Here is an 18540-nt window from a genome sequence, read left to right on the forward strand (position 1 = left end):
ATTTTACTTTTTTAGTCCACTCTTCTACGATCGAAACCTGATCCCGCGCGTAAAGCTTTTATTAGCACGTACGTTCAAATTTAGTTGGCATATATCCAGCAAAGGTAAACCGGTTGTGCATGCTAGTCGCGGCGGGAAACGCCCTCCCTTCGTCATTCTAACGATAACAATGCCAAAATTGCAGATTCACTTTAATGGAGATGTGAGATTTCCATACCACGTAATCTCTTAATTTTAGACTCTCGTGGACTCTCTGACCGTGTTCGTTTGCCCACAAAGGCATCACAAGTCAATGGGGTCATCATCATCCCATACAAGGCCAAGCGTTCCCCTTCCCAACATGACTGGAATACCTTGGGAAGCTGCCAGTGAGCTCAGCAACGGCAGCAGCGGACTCCATGTGTTCGGAATTCTGAAAATAATCGTCTACATCCTTGATATGGAGCTCATCAGTACGGCATTAATAGTGGTTATATTCAGAGGATAAAAAAAAAAAGAGCTTTGTAGTATTTTGTGTTCCCCCCCCCACCACCACACAAAGTGTCGGGATTGCAACAAGCTGTGGAGTCAAACCGTGACATCACTTTCCCAAACATTTATCTCTTCCCCTTTAGAAGTTTGCCCATATATAGAAGAGCAATCCGACTCTGACTGGGGCTCTCCCCGCCTCACCTCGGTGAGGAAAAGGAGGAGGAGGAAGGAAAGGAGGACGAGTTAACCTTAGAAGGCAGAGCGACCTGCACGCTGTCTGACTTGAGACTGACTCACCTTTGCTTCTCGAGGTTTCTCTGTGTGTGTGCAACATAGAATAGCCTAGTAAGGTGTTTCTGGCAGATGTAAAGCTGGTACGCCTCTCCTGGGACATTCTTGACAATCTATTCCTTGACTGGGTGTGTTTTTGATGTCATCGGGGTGCGCTGCATCTTAACACGTCGGCCCTAAATCTCACACAAGTGGGGTGAAGCCCATTAACCCTTAACACAGGATACATCTTATGTAATAAATGTCAAGTGCTGTTATAAATATTAGATTAGCAATTGATCCTCTTTTCATCTACAAAAGCATTATTATCAAATAGTATGATTCGATTTGGAATGAGTGAGCAGCAAATGTATTTGTCATTGATGAATTGACAGTTGCTAATTGCTAATGCAGCAGAGTGTGAGACGCACCCAATGTATTAGCAATGCTATGCCGTTTTTGACGCACAGCTGATATGATTTTGACATTTTTTATTTACACTATTTTGATTGACAGTGTCCATCAGATGTTTGTTTTGGTTGCTCCACCTTTAGTAATATCAAAAAGTAAATGCTATCGCTAGCTTGAACCCGGGCTCGAGCACCGTACCTAATGAAGTGTCCTTGTGTGTTTATTTTACCATCTTTTTAAATAATGGTCTCTAATTAAACAAATATTTTATTACGTTTCAGTTTTCCAGGCCGTGGGTGTCCTTTTACAAATCCGTCTCACCTTCTGCTACATTTAAATCACACTTGTTTTAGGCTAATTAGCCTCAAGTCGCCCGTCAATCACACTTGGAAGTCAAGCCTGGGCGGGAAATCTGCCGAAAGCCGGATGGATGAGAGCCCAATCGGCCAATCAGCGTCAAGCAAGGGCGGGCTCACACCTCCGAGCTGTCCAATCAGCATCCTTCTGCTTCGCCCATCGATCCCATTCGTCTGTCGCAAAGTTTTTTTTCTGTCTCACTCCCCTTTTTTCTGTCGACCTGGCTCTGAGCGAAGCCTCCCTCTGGGGAACTGCAGAGCCGAGGTGGGACAAGAGTTCTGCTGGAAGAGAGAGAGAGCGAGCGAGCGAGCGCAAGGGGAAGCCGGAGGCGGACCGTCGAATCTCCCCCCTAACACACACTCGCCGTCTCCAGGAGGAGGAGGAGGAGGTGAAGAAGAAGCAGCGGACTGAGGAGAGGCAGCCGGCGGACACACACGCACACATACTAGGGAAGGGAAGCCGAGACAGACACACAGGCTGTGCGTCACCCCCACGTTATGGATCATTACGACGAAGAGCAGGTCTACATGCAGCAGCAGGACGACTGGGACCGGGACATGCTCCTGGATCCCGCCTGGGAGAAGCAGCAGCGAAAGGTGAGGAGCTCTCAGTCGCTCATTTCCGGGTTTACAGGCGCACAAACTCATCTCTTCTTTTCCCCCTTCTTCTTCTTCTTCATACTTTTCCCCCCTTTTCTTCTTCTCATTATTCCCAACTTCAAATACCAATTTGATATGGTAACCCTGACTTGAAACTCCGATTTGAACCCCCCCCAATCCTGGCTTGAGACCCTAATTTGAAACTTTAACTCTGTCTTGAAACCCTAATTTGAAACCCTAACCCTGGTTTGAACCCCCAATCGGAATATCCAATTTCTGGCTTCAAAACCCAATTTGAAACCCTAATCCTGGATTGAAACCCGAATTTCTAAAATGAATCTCTGGTCCAATTCCAAATTAGGAAATTCAGGCTTCAAATTCAAACCCACTCCTTGCTTGAATGAAATCCATGACCACTTTCTCTAACTCGTACTTTTAAAGCCTAAATTTATTTGGAAACCGCAATTTAAAACTAGAGTCTTCGATATACCAAAATACTATTTAGAAACCCTGACATGAGTTTGAAAATTTAATTTCAACCCCTAGAATTTACTGAACGCCATTTTTTTATATTGGAAAATATTTCCATTTGGATCATGTTTCTGTTATTTATTGTAAAATTGGCCAAAAAGCGCCTTCAAATTAGCATAAATAAATTTCTCGAGATTAAAAAAAAGCACTAATGGAATAGTATTTGTGACACAAGGTTCATTTGAAAGTATCGAGTATTGATGGATTCTGCCGATACCAATACAGTTGTAATCAATTTTCGAGTGATTTTTTTTGGTTTAACTTTGACGTCTAGGACGCTTTGATCGATTTCAGTCGTGTACTGAAGTGCGGCGTGACTGTTCAAGATGTGTGTGGAACGTTACGGTGGATTACAAGATGTGTGTCGGCTCCATTCAACAGCAATTAGTGCTGCAACAGGGACTCGAAAGGGTGTGGGGGGGGGGGATTCGAGTGTTACACTGGTGCACCTTTTTTCCTGCAACAGATGTCAGCCATGCGCTTGGCTGCATTAAGTCAATGATTGCCCCCCCCCCCCACCCCAATTTCCAAAAACATGTCATCTGCTGTATGATGAGATGTGGATTAGCAAAGTCTATCCTTGATTTAATTTGTAGGGGGGGTGATGGGATTATCCTTGACTGTGACTTCCTCAGCCCTCCACACACTACCTTTCACCCCCTCCTCCTACTTTATAGAAAAAAAAGGGGGGGGTGAAGAGAAAAAAAGATGTGTGGAATCTGAGCAAGCGCTGCGGTTTGGGCCGGGCTTGCGTTGGGAGCGAGCGTGCCCAAAAATGGTAATAATCTCGCCCCTTCTCGCTGCTGCTGCTGCTGCTGTTGGAAAAAGTTTTTCAACCCCCCCCACACCTCCTCCTCCTTCATCCAGTTTCTTCTTGCTTCTGGTTTCCTGCGTGATGTCATCCTCTGCTGCTACCGGGGAGAAGCCCGGTCACGGCGCAGAGACACCCTCAGGTGTCACGACTTTTTGGAAACCCTAATCCTGGCTAGAACTAAATTGAAACCCTAAGCCACATTTGAAACCCTACCTCTGGGTAAAAACTTAAATACGCAACCATTGGCCTTTTTTGAAATGCTAACCGTGGCTACGGCTGCAGCTAACGATTATTTTAATCGATTAACCTGGTCGCCTACACGACGTCAGCCACTCTCGCTACCTCTGAGACGCACGCCATATTGCCGTGGTCAGGTGTGACATGCAGCTTGCACATTGTCACAAATGTGGAGAAGAGAAAAAAAAAGCAGCTGGCCCGCACGCTTGTCACCTTCTGAATGTTTCATTGGTGTAACTTACATTCTCCTGGCAGCTGTGCAACTTCTCGGTCCATGGGCGCAATTTCAATCTACTGGCAGATCATTTGAATGGAATAAAAGAAAATATCGCAAAAACGAGTCGCGTGTGCTTGGAGCTTTTCCTATCCCGAGATATCCGTAGGAAAATATCACTTTGAGATGTGAGAGGGAAGAAAAACATGTCAAGTTGTAAACTGGAAAGGAAAGTTCTGCAACATGAACTGTTGCTACAAGTGGCCGGTAATATGAACTAGCTTGACAGAGAACATGCATTCTGCTGATTTGAAGAATTCAACTTTGAGGGTAGTTTGCACAGCGACACGTGCATTGTTAGCTGTCACGCTCTTTTGTCAAGCGGCGAGGCTATGCAAGGTGCATCATGGGAATGCAGGAATGTGATGACGGCAAGTGTTTTGTGGACCAGTGTTTTTTTTCTCTTTTTTTTTTCTTTACCAGCAGTGAAATTTTTGTATGCTAGCTGAAGCTAAAAAACATATGTTTGAACGCCATTCCATCCACAAGCTACTATTTGTTTGCAAATGTTTTTTCCCCAAATAATCATCTGCGGTATTTCGAGTTTTACGCAACCCCGTAACCGTCGCGCAAGAAAAGACAAGTCACCGCACAGCCCCGACGGAATGGAGAAATATGGCCGCCCTTAAATGGGAGCGTCATGATGCAACAGCGGTGGATGCTTCTTATCTCCGCGTGGCCTTTTGGGAATGTAGGTGTGGTACGGAAGAGTTTAGGGTAGGACAAAAATAAAATGCCAAACCTGGACCACAGCTAGAAAACCTGAAGATCGTCTTTTTATGCAAACACGATTAGGAGGAAATATGCAAGATTGGCAACTTGACTGATGTGTAACCTGAAAAACACCTGGCTGTGCAAAGACATTAAGATTCCAAGATAAGCATCCTCGTACTTGCAACTCACGTCGGGACACGTTTGGGAATCCAAACGTAAGGAAAAAAAAAAAAAACACAATCGTCAAAGTGTATTGTCCTAACCTGCAAAACGGGAATGTTTCAACTGACTAATTTCAGCTGTATTTGGTGCTAATGGCTGCTTAATTTCTTTCCTGCCGATTATAATCGTCTTCTCCAAAAAAGCCTGAATGCAAATTGTCTCCAAATTTAGATGCTAGCTCCCGGCGCGGCGCGTACGTCATTGAAAGGTCATTAAAACAAGTTGGGTGCTTTGAATCTTAATAGCTTTTTGTGACTCCTCATCTGGAGTTTGTCCAACACACATTTGAACCGGTTCTGAAAATGTGAGCGTCCCCACAAGACAAGCTAACTTGGCTAATGCGGTAGCAGGTGGAGATGGTGTAAACAGATACGCAGGTAAAAAAAAAAAAGGCAGGCAAGCCGAACCCGACACACCTTTTGCATTCAGTAGAATTTGTGTGTGTGTGTGTGTGTGTGTAGTGGGGGGGGGCGGAGCTTTGAGGAAGAAGAGACAGTGACAGACCGAGAGCAGTTCTTCAGGCTGGTCCTTTGTCTACCTTAGTGATCTTCGATGCTATCCCTTCATTCTCCGGATGTTATTTACGTCACTTAATTGGCTTCTTGTTGCGTTGCGGCAAAATTTCTGCTGACGTTGCAGTTTTACAGAATGGGAAGTTACATCGACCGTAGATAGATATGAAATCGAAATAGGAAGAAACTAAAGGTCAGGTCACTGTCCAGAAGTTGAATTTATAATTGAGCATTGTAAATAAACTAACATTAGCTAGCCACAGATGCTACAAGGCATTATTGGAACCCCAAAAACTTTTAGATTCATCAACTTCCTCCTCCGTTTCCTTCCGCTTTGCCTCCTTTCCCGCGCTGAATGAAAGAAAAAAACGTACGAGTGAGTGGGCGTCGGCCGGCGCGCGAGGGAAAGTTATTTGCTGACATTTCGCCCGAGCGTGTCGAAATTGCCCCTGCGGCCTTATCGGGAATAGCGACGCGTCAGCTCTGTTTGCTCTCTGAGTAAACACACGGCTGCTACGTTGCGTTCATGCCACTGACTGGATGGGCCGGTGCTCTCACTCACATTTTTCAGACTGGGTGGGGAAAAAAAAAAATCATAAAAGTGACCATCCATCTATTTTGTCGTAAACTGAGGGGCCAAAACAGAAGGTGTGGAAGTGGAACGTTTTTAAACGTGCCAAGTCAATGTCCAGACTCGGATCCCACATTTTAGCTCATTAAAAAACAATAAAATAAAGCTTCTTTGTGGTTGTTTTTATGCTAGCCTTTAGCCATTATGCTAATCATTGTAGATTAGCATCTCTCTTAATTCATGCTTCAGACATTTTGTGTAATTGATATCAGTCAGGTGCCTATTATTTTACTTCTGAGTTTATGGTTATCATCACATAATTTACCCGTAACAGCCCATGTAAAACAAAACCTCCCATGCTAGCCGGGCTAGCCGTTTTGCTCTTGGCTAGATGTTGTCACATGCCCCCAATTCTGCATCTGTGCTGTTTTCACAGCGCAACGACCCGGAAAAAAAGCCCCAAAAAAGTATTTTGACGCTTCCATGTCCCGAGGCCGTTTGTTCTTATTTTCCAAGCCAGTATTGAACGTGTGAATTTCATTCCGCGGCGGCTATTATTGATCAGACTGCGCGATGGAGTGGATCCCCCTCGCGGGTTTTTTGCAATGCCAACTGTGTCGACAGTCTGTCTGCACTCCTTGTTTGTTTATTTCCAACATGACCATCAAAATCGTATGAGGAATGCACAAATATTGCATCATAGGTAAAGTACACAAGCGGACACAGTGACGGGAAGTACTCAGTATCGTAGCTTCAGTAGTCATGAGTCAGCTAGCGCTCGCCGCTTTGTGCCCGAGCAAGCATTTTTTTTTCTCTCTCGCCCTCTCTCTCTCTCTCTCTCTCTCTCGCCACTGCTGACCGTCACCTGACTCAGCCGCAAGCCGCTCGGCCACAAAGAAGGCTTTCAGCGCGCTTACTGTACTTGCCGCACTCCATTGGAAAACGCCGGGATCCAGAAACTTCCATTAGCTGGATTTACGGCGAAAAATGTCCAATTTTCTCCCCGCTATTTTTTCTTTTAAGCCTGCGTATGTCGTTATAAATGTTGGCCCAATCAGTTGTGTCTCTTGACTTTTGTCTGGATCGTGTATAGAACATTTTACTCTCGCGCTCGGGGCTAGAAAAGCTCTGGCCGTCTCCCAAAGGCTCATCTTTCACCCTCTCTCTTGTCTCCTTCCTTTAAAGTGAGAACACACAAACACACGCATGCATTTCCACCCCGTGTGTGTGTGTGTGCACGTGTGTGTCCTAGGCAACCGGTAGGAAGTGTGTTTCCCTGCGGCTGGCTCGTAAGCGGGATGGAGTGCGTCAGTAGCTCAGGTGCAGCATCCATTGACGCAGACACTTTAAGTGCAAAAGTGCCAAATCAGCACAATCTTTCTACATCTCCTTGGCAGCGGCTCCCGCGACGCCATTTGTGTGTGTGTCAAGTGTAATTGTGTTGCGCTGGGGCCAACAAGGCCGCTTTTGTCAGCGCCGCATGGATATTTACCGTCGCTTCTCTCTAATGCATATTCATGTGTGTGTGTGTGTGTGTAACATGAGAAATGGACACGTGCTAACAGCTAGCCCGCTCGTCGCTGGAGAAAACAAAACAATAAAGGCACAAGCGCGGTAATGGTGAGGCGGTTGCCATGGCAACCAGCAAAGCCTCTCCAGCCTCAAGGGTCCCCGGCATCTGAAAATACGTGTCGAAGCATTTAACCGGCGCCAACGAGGGTCTCAATGAGTCGCCGACTGAAATCGGCAACAATTCGAACGTCCAAATTGGACAACAATTGGGCCTTTTCCTGGATTGCCTCCGCTCTGACTTCCTCCATTTTCCTGGACCCTCTTTTTTTTCCCCTCCCTCCCTCCCTCGCTCGCAGCTGACCATGTGTCAAACTTGAGATTTCTTCTCCAGCCGTCGACCGATTTTTTTTATACGAAACTGGAGATTCATTTGACACCAGATGGCGTGTATTTATAGAAGCTACATACATGTGGCTTGCGTTATCTCGGAATACAAATGTGTGCAGCACATCAGTGAGCTTTATAAATAATCAAATTAATCCAGTGCATGTACAGTAATTGCATTGCATTCAAAATGATCGGTACCAGTTTTTCCAAAATAATAATCGATGGATTGATAATCAACCAGGGCGATTCATTCGATTTTGAAGCCGATATTGTTCTTTCTACTGAAAATAAATAGTTGCAGCAAATATCAGGTATCGGTCTACTTTACTACTAATAATCGCACACACAAAGAGTGGAAATTTGGCCACGCTGTTAAAAAAAATAAATAAAAAAAAATCTTCCTGTGCATCAGCCGCTGCCAGCAACATCTGACTTCCTTTGCTTAGGCCTGTTGAACCGCTGCGACGCTTCAACTGGCAGGAATGAGTGAAGCAGGAAATATTTCTTGAAGCCTGGATGATTAATGAAGGGAGGAGCGCAGGAGTTTTGAAATCAGCTCACAACTTTTGCGTTTTAATCAAGCCACGCTTGTTACAAGTATACCTCCGTGTGTTTTCCGCGAGGGGGGGGGGGGGGCGTGTGGATGTATAGCACATGCTACGGCGTGCTCTTGACCCCTCTTAACGCTCTGGCAGGCCTCGTTTTTTGGGAAGTGACGGAGAGAGAGAGAGAAAGCAGGCTCACGTTTGAGCCAGCCAGATGTTGTCGTGTTTTCGCTTTTCTTGCACTTGCGCAACAAGTGAGCCCGCCCGGAGCAGTTTGGACTCGGCGGTCAACGGCAAACTGCACATTGATTGAGTTAATACATGAAAAGAACCTCATTTTGTTTGTATTTGACAAAGTTAATAGAAGCAGAGCACTTTTGTTCTGTCTGGGTTGTGATGGTTCGGTGCAATCTTGCTAACAACCAAACAATGACATACAAAAATAAAAATATCCAAAATATTAGGGAAAGAAAATAAAGTATGAGTGGAAAAAACCATACTGAATATATTGTAAAAATACATAGAAATGCAAAATAATTAGCTACAAAAATATTTTAAAAAAAATAGATAAAAATGTAACAATAAGAAAACTAATCAGAGAAAAATATGGAATAATTTCGAAAATTAGAAAAAAATAAGACCAAAAATGCTTCTGTGTTGATTTTGAATTACACCCTCTACGGCGTATCCCTCCGCATGGAATTAACTGAAAGCTCCCCATCGCGGTCGCCGACCCAAACCTCCAAGAAGCAATCTCAGGGCGTGTGCCCAGCTCCATAAATCTTTTCCAGTCGCTTCTATCCTTGAAGATGAAACACCATATAATCTTCCCTCTGTTCCTTTCGACATCGGTCGCGCTCCGCTTCCTTTCAGCGGCCAGCGCGTGCCAGTAAAAAAGCCAAGTGGTCGCGTAAACCTCAACCGATGACGGCCGCCTTTTGAAGGGATGACGTTCGACTGATGCGAGCGCCAACAGCGCCTTCGCTACCGTTTTGGGATGAATTGCTTTAAGTCCCGTCCTAGTACAAAAAATACATTTCGAGGATTTTTAGGAACAGATTTGATATCAGTTCCTTTTTTTTTTCCCCCATTTCTTCCGTAGACGTTCACAGCTTGGTGCAACTCCCACTTGAGAAAAGCCGGCACGCAGATCGAGAACATCGAAGAGGACTTTCGGGACGGTCTGAAACTCATGCTCCTGCTGGAGGTCATTTCGGGTCAGTGATTCCCACCCGCTTAGAGATACAGAACCCAGCCACGCAGATATTAAAAATAATATCCCATCACTTTCTCCCATGCAGGGGAACGTCTGGCCAAACCCGAGCGAGGCAAGATGAAAGTGCACAAGATCTCCAACGTGAACAAAGCGCTGGACTTCATCGCCGGCAAAGGTGTCAAGCTGGTGTCCATCGGCGCCGAGGGTGAGCGCCACTCATTGATTACGCTTGAAAGATATTCGGTGCGACCATTCGATCAGATCCGAGCCAGACCGACATTCCAGACGGATTACGCGCCTGGAATCCCTCGTCCATACATCTCATCGGGAAGCTGCTTGGGATTTTAAGGGGGGGGGGGGGGGGTGGCCGTTGCCCTTTCAAATGGCATTAACGGGATTGATCGGTCGCCTCGTGTGTCAAACCGGAACCGACGACTGTTTTTAACCCTCGTGGCGCCGCGTCCATGCGTCCACCTGGGAAGCGGCTCCTGAGCCGCCTGATCCTGATTGGATTACTGCGATTTATTGAAGACGGCCAACCTGTTGGGAAGGATTGTCATTACGGCTAACACAACACGGAGAGAGGAGCAGATAGCACCGCGTCATTCACACAATGCGCGTCATCGCTGTCAACGACTTGCGCAGCAGCAGCCAAAAAAAAAAACACGTTAAATTTTATTTTAAATAAAGTACTATGTCATTTTCACGTTATAAAAACAAACTGCTGACACAGTTCACACTTTTTTGCTTCACTTCTATGGACTGCTCCTTCTGCTGTTCATGCCCTGGCCACCTGGGGGCAGTATAATATAGACCTAACAGAAAAAAACTAGTTCACTTTTTGAATGACCTACAGAAATTGTCGACGGCAATGCCAAGATGACGCTGGGAATGATCTGGACCATCATCCTCCGCTTTGCCATCCAAGACATTTCCGTTGAAGGTAAGTGTGAGTGCTTCCCGTAATTAGTAGCGGAGAATCATCACGAGTGATCTTCTTCCCGATCTCAGAGACGTCCGCCAAGGAAGGCCTCCTGCTGTGGTGCCAGCGCAAGACGGCGCCCTACAAGAACGTCAACATTCAGAACTTTCACATCAGGTCAGAACCCAAACATTTATCCGCTTTGCTACTTTCTTTGTGTGGATTTCTACTCAAACGCACAGAGGCAACATTTCATAATGTTCTGACATCTCGAGTGACTTCATCGTCTAATTATCTCCGTCTGGGCCGAGTGGTTCACATTTTTACAAAACACGCTTTTTGGCTTGATTGGATGAGAAGCTGAACTGCAACTAACCCGGGGCGAGAGGAACATGACGTGACGCCAACAGATGAGTAGTGTTAACAAAAAGCTGTGGTAAATATGAAAAGAGAATTTAAAGTGGGAAAAAAAAACGAGTTCTGTACTGAATCATTGATCGCTGTGGATGAAAGGCGAGAAGAAGAAAGGAGGGGGGAGTCAGATCACCGTGAGGGGTCCAACATGGGGTGGGGGGGCGGTTCTGGACCCTTTGATGCGGTCTCTGTGACACCTGAGATGTGAGGCAAACAATAGCTTCTTTATTATTCTTTTTACGTTTGAAGCACAGCGTTCATTGCCGCTTCAAAACATGCCGGCAAAATGGAATCATTTCAAAGTCTACATTCACCCAGAAAAGTCAAAGCTCTGCATGAAGTTTATTAATTGATTCAAAATATCAGATACGGCACAAAAACAACGGAAGCATGCCTCAATAATAATAATAATAAAAAAAAGGATTCAAAGATGAAAGCATCCATTCAGAGCACCCAAAACAAAACCACTGGAGGCTATTTCTCTATAATCATATTCCAGTGTGGCCTTCAGTGCATTTTTCTGGGTGGGATTTGATGGCACTTCATCATGTTGGAGGAGCATTTCCATTTCAGATATGTTCTAACAAGAAGTTCCCTTTTGTCTTCAGTTGGAAAGATGGTTTGGGCTTCTGTGCGCTTATTCATCGGCACCGCCCGGAGCTCATCGACTATGGGAAACTACGCAAGGTGAGAGGATGCCAAAATGTCCCTTGGTCGGGCGGGCAGTACCATTATGATTTGGGGGGGAATGGGATGATACCAACTATTTTCTGTCATCAGGACGACCCCATGACCAACCTGAACACAGCCTTCGAAGTTGCCGAGAAGTACTTGGATATTCCCAAGATGTTGGATGCCGAAGGTAAAAAAAAAAAAAAAAGATTAGCATTGTGTATCATTTCAAATTGTCATTCTCACTGCCAATCATGTTTAACTTTCAATTGTGGAAAAAATTGCTGGATTGCAGGGCCACATTTAAACCAATTTACATAACCCTCCATCACCGACTTCCTCCTCCCAATGATTTGGAAGCTAGGCTGGGCCAAGATGTGCCATTTTCAAGCAGACTCCACGGAAACAATGTCAAAGCTCTTTAACCAATCGAAACCTCCCTTCCAAGCACATCTGGACTTGTATGGCGATGGATGATGCTGAGCTAAAAGCTCTTCAATGACGGGTCCTCCCCTCCCTCCACCACACCTCTCTTCTCCCCCCTTCCTCTCCCCCTCCTCCCCCACAGACATTGTGGGCACTGCCCGTCCGGACGAGAAGGCCATCATGACCTACGTGTCTAGCTTCTACCACGCCTTCTCGGGCGCCCAGAAGGTATCCGTGGATGCAGCGTCCTCGTGCTCCTCCTCCTCCTCCTCTTCTTCCTCCTCCTCCACTCTCTCACCTTGACTTTTTTTTACCCCTCAGGTGTTTTCCTGACACTTTCTCTCTGCAGCGCACAATCCTCCCTGCAGGGGTCACACTCACTCTGCATGTTTTCGAAACGCATGTTTTTTGTCTCCGAAGCTCTGGTCTGCCTCGCTGTCACTCGCAACGGGACGGAATATCCCCCAAAAATAAACATTAACACATCACCGCAAAATTTTTACATAGCATGCTTCCCTTGAAGTCCAAAACAGCAGGCAAACTGGAGCTCCTTGAGATTACGCCCCCTGCTGGCCGTTTATGTCCTTGCGCACTTTTACTCTTTCTCTCTCCTGGTTTTCTCCTGCTGCTCCTCTGTTCCTGCGGCCTGTTCCTGTTCCTGCGGCAGATATCATTAGCACCTTGAGGCCAGACGAGAAGGCCGTCATGACTTACGTGTCGTGTTACTACCACGCCTTCTCGGGCAAGCAGAAGGTGAGCAGCCCCGGAACACTCTGAAATCCCCAAACGGGACCGACTCCGCGTTTCGTTCAAAAAGTCCTGTGCGGGTCGTTAAAAACTAGGACTGGACAGTTTAGTCGTTGACTAAATAGTGATGCATAGCAGACATTAGCAGCTGCCGGCGTATTTTCTAAACAAGGGCTCGTTTCCTTCTAAGGAGTCATGGCGCCTGTCGAAATATGTGAGCAGTATGTAAATATTGATGAATACGGAGCAATAAGTTTCATGTCGCTTCCACTCAAGCGCCACGAGAGCATCCATCTATCTTTGTTTTGTTGTTCGGTCTCCTCTGCGGTGCCTTGTCGTCATAGCGACCATGATGCAGAGGACATGTTCAAGGTGGCAGATGAGCTTGCAGCCATAGTCAGTTTTGCCTCGGTGGAGTGAAAACAAAAAAAGAGGGAGATTTAATTTATTCATAAATGTTATACTAGGTTCATTCGGCATCCATTTTGGCTCAAATAATCCAATCGGTCAAACCGAGGTTGTCACACAGCTTTTCTCTTGGCGCTCATTGGCTTGTGCAGGTGTACCTAATGACGCGGCCAATGGACTGACCTCACGCACAAGCTTTTCTTCTACTTTGGCTGCACTGTTTGGCTCCTCTTTTGGGAATTTCAAGGATGGAGCCTTTTTCCTGGCAATTTAAATTTTGGAAGGAAAAAAAAAATGTGATGATGAAGGTCTGATGTCGTAGGCGGAGACGGCGGCCAACAGGATCTGCAAGGTGCTGGCTGTCAATCAAGAGAATGAGAAGCTGATGACCGACTATGAGAAGCTGGCCAGTGATGTGAGCACAACCCCGCCCCCACGCACACACCTCCTATTGCCCCCTTCCATCATCCCCCCTCCCTCCCCCACCACTCACTCCAAACTCACCCTGGGGTGTTTGCGCTCCAAATAGGCATCAATACAAACGAGTCCATAATAGAAGAAATGATAGTTTATTATGGTCTAACAATTCACAAAAATGCATTTTTAACACTATTCTGATTTTTCTTTATTTTCACACACATCCACTTGCCCCACTTCCTCTTTTCCCACCGCCATCCTTCATTTTACTTGCATGCATCTCAACCCTTCTCCTTCCACACACACACTTCAGCTGTTGGAGTGGATCCGCCGCACCATCCCATGGCTGGAGAACCGCGTGCCTGAGAACACCATGCAGGCCATGCAGCAGAAGCTGGAGGACTTTCGAGACTACCGCCGGCTACACAAGCCGCCCAAAGTGCAGGAGAAGTGCCAGCTGGAGATCAACTTCAACACGCTGCAGACCAAGCTGAGGCTCAGCAACCGGCCCGCCTTCATGCCCTCCGAGGGCCAGATGGTGTCGGTGGGTTTCGCTTCTGTCCAAATCCTTTGTTCATACCTCAGGAAACTAGAACAGTGGGTTCTTATTTTTTTTTTTACATTTCATTCATTTATTTGCTGAAAAGATTCAAACCGTCTTCCCCGCAGGACATCAACAACGCCTGGGGCAACCTGGAGGGCGCCGAAAAGGGCTACGAGGAGTGGCTCCTCAACGAGATCCGCCGCCTGGAGAGACTGGACCACTTGGCCGAGAAGTTCCGACAGAAAGCGGCCATCCACGAAGGCTGGACACAAGGTACGAAAGTGGCAGATTTTTTTTTTTTTTTTTTTTTTTTGAGGGCTCACACAAATTCCCCGTGCAGGCAAGGACGAGATGCTTCAGCGCAAAGACTTTGAGACGGCGTCGCTGTCGGAAATCAAGGCGTTGCTGAAGAAGCACGAAGCCTTTGAGAGCGACTTGGCTGCCCATCAGGACCGCGTGGAGCAGATTGCGGCCATCGCGCAGGAGTTGAAGTAAGTCGAAAAGCATCCAAAACATAAAAGGCTAGCCAGCTAACATTAGCTTTAAAGCACAAGAGCATCAATCGGAGCTACAGAAAAATGAAAATATTTTTCTTGTTGTCTTCCAGTGAGCTGGATTACTACGACTCGCCAAATGTAAACAATCGCTGCCAGAGAATTTGTGACCACTGGGATGCCCTTGGGGCTATGACCAAGCAACGTAGTGAAGCACTCCAGGTGAGTCCATTATATGCTGTGGAGGTTCTCATCCTCTCTTTAATTGGATCAAATATTTAAAAAAAACTATGGTGTTCAACAGAGAACAGAAAAACTTCTGGAAACCATCGATCAGTTGTACCTGGAGTTCGCAAAGAGAGCAGCACCATTCAACAACTGGATGGAGGGTGCCATGGAGGATCTACAGGACTCCTTCATAGTCCATACCATTGAGGAAATCCAAGTGAGAATGAAATAAAAAGTTATTTATTTTGCGTTATCATCTCACATTCCAGTACGTATGTGCCGCAGGGACTCAGCACGGCCCACGAGCAGTTCAAGGCCACGTTGCCCGAGGCGGACAAAGAGCGCCAGGCCATCCTGGGCATCCATAATGAGATCGCCAAGATCATGCAGACGTACCACGTCAATATGTCCGGCATCAACCCTTACACCACCATCAACCCTCAGGAGATCAACGCCAAGTGGGACAAGGTAACCACGAGCATCATGAAATAAAAGTGCAGTTCAGGATAGCGACGTGCGAACCATGATATCCTTGCAGGTACGACAGCTGGTTCCTCAGCGTGACCAGGCCTTGATTGAGGAGCACGCCCGGCAGCAGAACAACGAGCGTCTGCGGCGCCAGTTCGCCGGCCAAGCCAACGTCATCGGGCCTTGGATCCAGACCAAGATGGAGGTCAGTCTAAAGACCAGCCTGCTCTTGAATAACCTCACGTTCTCCTTCTAATATTTTGTTCCTGTGCGTATGTGGAGTGCAGGAAATCGGTTACATCTCAATGGAACTGCACGGCACGCTGGAGGACCAGTTGGCGCACCTGCGGCAGTATGAGAAGAGTATCGTCAACTACATGCCCAAGATTGAGCAGTTGGAAGGAGACCACCAGCTCATCCAGGCCGCGCTGATCTTTGACAACAAGCACACCAACTACACCATGGAGGTAGCTAGCAAGCAGCTAACGTTAGCACATAAAGCGACCGACCATAAGAGACGTACGGAAAGCTAAACGCGTCTGCGTCATGTGTTCAGCACATCCGTGTGGGCTGGGAGCAACTTCTGACCACCATCGCTCGTACCATCAACGAGATCGAGAACCAGATCCTGACGCGAGACGCCAAAGGCATCAGCCAGGAGCAGCTCAACGAGTTCAGGGCCTCCTTCAACCACTTTGACAGGGTCAGTCGCAATGCCAGGATGTTCTTGGCAAGTGCTGGCAGCTACTGGAATGGTGTCGCGGCTAACTACGTGCTAGCCAGTCAACCTATTATTTGTGCTAGCGGCTAACATTAGCAACACCAGAACAGAGTTGTTATAATATTTAGTGTGTGTTATATTATAGCGGGCTGGATAGATAGATATTGTTTAAAAATCGGAATATATATTTGAATGTTGATGCTGGGGTCACCACATGATCGGAGAGCCTGCCTGCCTTACACACTGCACAGTAACGCCTGAGAATGCCCTGGCCAAGCAACGTGTGTGTGTGTGCGAGTGTGTGTATGTTTGCATTTATGACTGTGTTTGCGTAGGTATTCGTTTGTGTGTATTCATGTGAGCACATGGATGCATGTGTTTGTTTTATTGTGTGCGTTTGTATTTGTGTGTACATCTGTACAGTATATCTGCAGATGAGCGTGCCTGTGTGTGCGTGCGTGTCCGCATGTACGCGAGTGCGTGTTGACCCTGCAGATGCTAACCAACCTCCAATATGTCTTCTCTGTTGTGTCTCCTGCATGCCTTCCCCACAATGCATGATATCACCCACACCTCACCTTCAAATCACCTGCATTATTGTCCAAATGACCACCCCCCCTCACCCCGCCACGGCTGTTGCGTGTCACTGCATGATGCCCACCCCTCACCGTCACCCCACGCCAGGACCACTCGGGCACGCTGGGGGCCGAGGAGTTCAAGGCCTGCCTGATCAGCCTCGGCTTCGATATCTCCAACGACGCCCAGGTACTTCTTGAACTCATCTCACCTTTTTGTTTTGTTTTTTTCCTTTCCTCCCTGCTTTTCCTTTCGTCCTCTTTCGACGGTTTCCCCTTTGCTTCCTTTTCTCTTTTTCTGTCTTTTTTCCCTTCCCGTCCGTCGCTCGCCCCTTATATAGAAGAGAACGGGAGTGATGGATGCAGACGACTTCAAGTCCTGCCTTATCTCCGTCGGTTACAATCTGGTAATGTTCTTTTTTTTCTTTTTGGTTGCTTTGAGAAGACTGCGTGTGAACAGGTAACACGTGTGTTGTATGTTGAACTCAAGAGCCTTACCATGCCAATTACAGTGGTGCAATTAGCTGGAAAACAATCCACTGAAGGAAATAACAAGCAAGCTACCAGACAAACTAATGAGCGAGCGAGCTAGCCAGAAGGCTAACTAAACATTACTGCCTGGCAACCCAGAAAACTAACTAAATGAATATTGAGCCTAACTAGCTAGTAAACCTGCTAAATAAATAATGGACAACGTAACTAGCTAGATAACTATTTTATTTGCTAACTAAATAACAAGCAACCATAGGCATTGTGTAACTATGGATGTGTTTGCGGATGCTCGCATGTACTTTGCAGGGCGAGAACGAGTTTGCCCGCATCATGAGCATTGTGGACCCCAACCGCATGGGCGTGGTCACCTTCCAGGCCTTCATCGACTTCATGTCACGCGAGACGGCCGACACAGACACGGCCGACCAGGTCATGGCCTCCTTCAAAGTCCTGGCAGGAGACAAGGTACGTCAATGGATGGATTATGTATGACCCTGTCAAATGGATATTTAAAATTGGATTAAAAATATTTCCTTGAAATTATTAACTATCTGGTCCTCAACAGAACTACATCTTGGTGGACGAGTTGCGGCGCGAGCTGCCCCCGGACCAGGCGGAGTACTGCATAGCCCGCATGGCCCCGTACACGGGCCCCGATGGCGTGCCCGGGGCCCTCGACTACATGTCCTTCTCCACCGCCCTTTACGGCGAGAGCGACCTTTGAACTCTCTCCGCCTCCCCGCCCTTTACCCGCCCACTTTTTTTTTTTTTTTTGTATGTTTCTGGCCTTATATTGTTTTGCCCTCACAAGTTGTGCTCCCCCCCCATGCCAAGCAGTTTACACAGAGAAAAACGTGTTATGTTTTTATTTTCTTGTTGTTGTCCTCGTTCATAAAGATATAAAGTTAACATATTTTATAATACTGAACAAAAAAAAAAAAAAGGTATTTTTCTTCACCTGGTTAAGAGTGAGAGATGGAAATTGTAATAAAGAAAAATTGCTTTCATGTCTGTTTATTCTCAGCTATTTACATAAAATATATTATTACAGTCATCAAACACAATAGGTATAGATTTTTTGTGATTTCTTTGGGGGGCATTTTTGTGTTAAAAGAATTTTCTGAGACAAAAAGTGGCACCAAATATAGAACTTTAAGTAGACTTTCTACAAGGCATGATTCGCAAAGCAAAATATCCATTTTTTTGTGGTCTGCTACTGCCATTTTGTGAATAAATTGCTGTTTCTAAATAGATATATTTGTCTTTATTTTGAAATCAGCCTATTAATGCAGATATTAAGCATTTTAAGGGACAATATACATATATAATTTGAGTATATTTTGTGGTCAATAGTTGTATTTTATGTACA

The 18540-nt window shown here is 46.2% G+C and overlaps 1 protein-coding gene across 5 annotated transcripts; it reads left to right on the top strand.

Moving 5' to 3' along the window:
• The first annotated feature begins 1709 nt into the window (after positions 1-1709).
• actn1 (actinin, alpha 1) lies at positions 1710-18424 on the top strand. Of its 5 annotated transcripts, XM_061300383.1 has the most exons (22): positions 1711-2105; positions 9530-9644; positions 9729-9848; positions 10500-10586; positions 10655-10742; positions 11588-11666; positions 11760-11841; positions 12220-12305; positions 13555-13647; positions 13963-14193; positions 14319-14466; positions 14534-14684; positions 14801-14909; positions 14992-15132; positions 15201-15383; positions 15454-15588; positions 15671-15850; positions 15940-16086; positions 16789-16869; positions 17021-17086; positions 17478-17636; positions 17737-18030. In XM_061300383.1, exons 1-22 carry the CDS (start codon positions 2007-2009, stop codon positions 17893-17895), a joined length of 2739 nt encoding a protein of 912 aa, XP_061156367.1. In that variant the 5' UTR covers positions 1711-2006; the 3' UTR covers positions 17896-18030. The 5 variants fall into 5 exon arrangements, with proteins under 5 accessions (XP_061156364.1, XP_061156367.1, XP_061156365.1 ...); XM_061300380.1 differs by having other exon boundaries at positions 1710-2105; positions 16789-17086; positions 17737-18424; XM_061300381.1 differs by lacking the exon at positions 17021-17086 and having other exon boundaries at positions 17737-18137.
• The last annotated feature ends 116 nt before the right edge of the window (positions 18425-18540 follow it).

This window comes from Syngnathus typhle, linkage group LG16 (genome assembly GCF_033458585.1).
Source record: "Syngnathus typhle isolate RoL2023-S1 ecotype Sweden linkage group LG16, RoL_Styp_1.0, whole genome shotgun sequence".
Taxonomy (NCBI): domain Eukaryota; kingdom Metazoa; phylum Chordata; class Actinopteri; order Syngnathiformes; family Syngnathidae; genus Syngnathus; species Syngnathus typhle.

What these genes read in the sequence shown, in the direction of transcription:
- actn1 (XM_061300380.1), top strand. Translation starts at nt 2,007, where the DNA reads ATGGATCATTACGACGAAGAGCAGGTCTACATGCAGCAGCAGGACGAC. An exon ending in CCTTCTCGGGCGCCCAGAAG is followed by an intron (nt 12,306 to 13,554) that starts GTATCCGTGGAT and finishes CTGATGTCGTAG; the next exon opens with GCGGAGACGGCGGCCAACAG. An exon ending in ATACCATTGAGGAAATCCAA is followed by an intron (nt 15,133 to 15,200) that starts GTGAGAATGAAA and finishes TATGTGCCGCAG; the next exon opens with GGACTCAGCACGGCCCACGA.